At 45.9% G+C, this 3,562-nt stretch overlaps 1 protein-coding gene across 1 annotated transcript; it reads left to right on the forward strand.

The window, feature by feature from the left end:
- The first annotated feature begins 2,090 nt into the window (after positions 1–2,090).
- On the forward strand, positions 2,091–3,068 carry LOC103605944 (olfactory receptor 2AT4-like). The gene has a single exon (XM_008590536.1). It carries the CDS (start codon positions 2,091–2,093, stop codon positions 3,066–3,068), a length of 978 nt encoding a protein of 325 aa, XP_008588758.1.
- Positions 3,069–3,562: the final 494 nt, after the last annotated feature.

The raw sequence follows: 3,562 nt of genomic DNA on the forward strand, positions 1-3,562 counted from the left end.
GCCCTGTAAAATGAGTGTAAGAACGTCCCGCCCAAGTCCTATTGGGCCTATGATGGATCAGAGGAATGGTGCTTTGAAATGTCAAATGTTCAATTCTCTCACAAAGTACTTTTGGTGGCCCTGATTTGCTGGTGACCCAAGCCTGGTCTGCCTGTTGGCGGTGAAAAGCCACATTCCACCTCTCCAGCGGGACTCAGCATCCATGTCTCCACCTGCAAAGCAGGACTTGATGGCCTCTTAGGACTCCTCTGGCTTTGACCCTCTGAGTTTCTGTCCCTCAAACCCTCCATCTCAGCCTAAGCTGGGGACGTCAGCCCACGACTGCCTCTGAGCGCAGCAATGCACAGGGCAGGAAGGCAGCCTCCCTGTGGGTGCAAGGAACACCTGGTGACCCAATCTGTCGGGATGGGTTCTGGTTAACAGTGGGTTAACCCTCTCAATTTGGAACAAAACAAGTTCACTGTTTTGTCAAATCCTGGGATATTATTTCAAAGAAACGTTTGCATTGCCAGATACCAATTTAGTACCTACCATGTAGAGACCCAGAGAAAAATTTGCAATTTAGTTGTGTTTGTTATCCACTGAAAAAACAAAAAGAGAAATAGGAATCTTTGTTCCAATATTTCTTTCTTGGAAACTTGAACTTTTGGATTCTCCAGGACACGTGTTTGGAAGAAAGAGTCTTGTCCTGGGAATCAAAGACGTGGTATAGTGTTCCTGACTCTGCAGCCCGCCAGCTGTGGCACCCAGGAATGCCTCTGACTTTTCTGTTCAGAGTCTCTGGCCTGTGGTAGGGTGGGGAGAATTGGTTGGACTTGAAAATAAAAAAGTTTTTTCCTGTTTTTACTTGGTGGTTTTATGAGAAGTGTTTTGTCAGAAGAGTGGGAAATTAGAAGTGACTCTAGGAAAATAAGGAGAGACTGTTCATGAAATCATTGGGATTAAGAAGGAAGTAATACCAATGTCAACTTGGACTTGCCCTGGGGGTCACTTAGTCCAAGGGACAAATGTAGAGGATGAATCAGCACTTTCCTTTAGCTCAAAATCCCCAGGTTTGCGTGTTGAAACTGATTCCTCTGGGAAGGGTTCTTTTGCCTTGGAACAGATACTGCAAGCACATTTCCAGTTCTTCTCTATCAACAGTGCCTCCTAAGCCTTCCCAGGTAACCATGACACCTCTGTTCAGGGACTAGGGAAGCCTGCTGGGTAGGGGGCATGCAGTGAGCACCTGCCGAGGTGCAGCAGCAGGTAGGGAGAAATGTTCAGTGGAGTTACACGGAGACTATCTTAGATCCACTGTTGCTGCCAAATTGTGGGAGAAGCCATTAGCAGGACCCCAATCAGGAATGAATCTTCCCACCAAGAGTATTTTCAGTGTCATTCCCTTCACTGTAACATGACAAACAACCCCACACCCAGAGACAGGATACAAAGTACTCAACTCAGATGGAAACCGCAGAACCATTGCACCAAGCAAACAAGACAGAAAAGAGCCATTCCTTGGTTAATAATTATGGTGAGAGGACAGCATGTTGCAGTTAACATGGTGACAAAGAGGTCATTTTTTAACAAACTCGAACCAAATGCCAAAAGGGAAAGGAATTTAGGGTCCTCATTTAAGAGATGTGATATCCCCCAAAACGACCATATGGGACATGGAAAAGAGAACCAGAAGTTCTTCCACAGCACTTAACACAATTGCAATTTAGTAATTATGTGATTCGTTGCTTAATGTCTTTCTTTACCTTTAGAATTTCATACTCATGAGGTTAGAGACCTTCTTTGTCTTGTTCAACTTATCTATTATACACCCAGCAAATGACAGGTGGTTTGTAAATTGTAGGTACTTTTTCCATATTTGATTTAAAAGGCAAAAAGGGAATCCTGGGAAAGGATGAAGAATTTTGGGATAGGACAGAGTCCATTATCCACCCTCTAGACCTGGTTATAAATAAGTGTGGTTACACTCACTATACAGTGATCATTGTGTAATTCTCATTCCAGAATCTCTGGTTGTTCTGATTTCCAGATGGGCCTGGTTTGCAGATGTTCCCCCTGCCCACTTCCTGAGCATCCAGCTTTAACTCACCATGGAAACCACAACCTGTAACGGGTCAGGGGACTCCCCGACCATCTTCTACCTGATGGGCATCCCCTCTCTGTCGAAATCCCTCTTCCTTCCAATCTTTTTTGTCTTTCTCCTCCTCTACCTGCTCATCCTGGTGGGCAATGCCCTGATCCTGGTGGCTGTGGTGGCAGAGCCCAGCTTCCACAAGCCCATGTACTTCTTCCTGATTAACCTCTCCACCCTAGACATACTTTTCACCACAACCACCATTCCCAAGATGCTGTCGCTACTCCTACTTGGGGACTGCTTCCTCAGTTTCCCTGCCTGCTTCCTGCAGATGTACCTCTTCCACAGCTTCTCCTGCTCAGAAGCCTTCATCCTGGTGGTCATGGCCTACGACCGCTATGTGGCCATCTGCCGCCCACTGCACTATACTGTCCTCATGACCCCACAGACCAACGCTGCATTGGCAGCCAGTGCCTGGCTCACTGCCCTCCTCCTGCCCATCCCAGCAGTGGCACAGACCTCCCAGATGGCATTTGGTCCTATGGCCCGGGTCTACCACTGCTTCTGTGACCACTTGGCTGTGGTCCAGGCCTCCTGCTCCGACATCACACCCCAGACCCTCATGGGCTTCTGCATTGCCATGGTGGTGTCCTTCCTCCCCCTGCTCCTGGTGCTTCTCTCCTATGCCCACATCCTGGCCTCGGTCCTTCACATCAGCTCCCGAGAAGGCCGCTCAAAAGCCTTCTCCACCTGCAGCTCCCACCTGCTGGTGGTGGGCACCTACTACTCATCCATTGCCATAGCCTACGTGGCCTACAGAGCTGAGCTGTCCCTCGACTTCCACATCATGGGCAATGTGGTATATGCTATTCTCACACCGGTTCTCAACCCTCTTATCTACACACTGAGGAACAAGGATGTCAAAGCAGCCATCACCAAAATCACATGTCCCAAGGACCCAAGAATGCTGGGAAACCCTGATTCAAAGGGCTAACCCAATCTTCTTATAAACACCAATAACAGTAGAGGGAAAAATGGAAAATTCAGGCAGCCAGGTAGAACAATAATTCTCAAAAGTGTCATCTTAGGTATTCTTCCATTGTAATCAAATAATGGTATTTGTTTCTTAATTCATAGATAAAATGGATAGGATTTTTCTATTCCATTTTTAAGCTGTGAATCCCAAACTTCATGATACTGTCAATACACCTGAAGTCACGTTTTCATTAATTCAAACAATTTTGTTTCTCAGAGACTCCAAGTATTTGACTACAAGAAATTTAGTTATTTTCTTTGGATCTCTTCTTTCAGTATTTCTGAAAATCCCACATAGATGTGAAACTAAACAGCATAAAGTGCTATTTTTGCTGAAACAGCATTTTAGAAATACCCTTCAAAGGAAAAACTCTGAAGCTGCTATATCTCAATTCTTGTTGCCTGAAAATTCACTGCCACTACCAATATTTCAACACCATCCACACAGGAAAT

This window comes from Galeopterus variegatus, unplaced genomic scaffold (genome assembly GCF_000696425.1).
Source record: "Galeopterus variegatus unplaced genomic scaffold, G_variegatus-3.0.2 Scaffold6185, whole genome shotgun sequence".
In the NCBI taxonomy this organism is placed as follows: Eukaryota; Metazoa; Chordata; class Mammalia; order Dermoptera; family Cynocephalidae; genus Galeopterus; species Galeopterus variegatus.

Coding starts and splice junctions, on each gene's coding strand:
- LOC103605944 (XM_008590536.1), top strand. CDS start 2,091: ATGGAAACCACAACCTGTAACGGGTCAGGGGACTCCCCGACCATCTTC.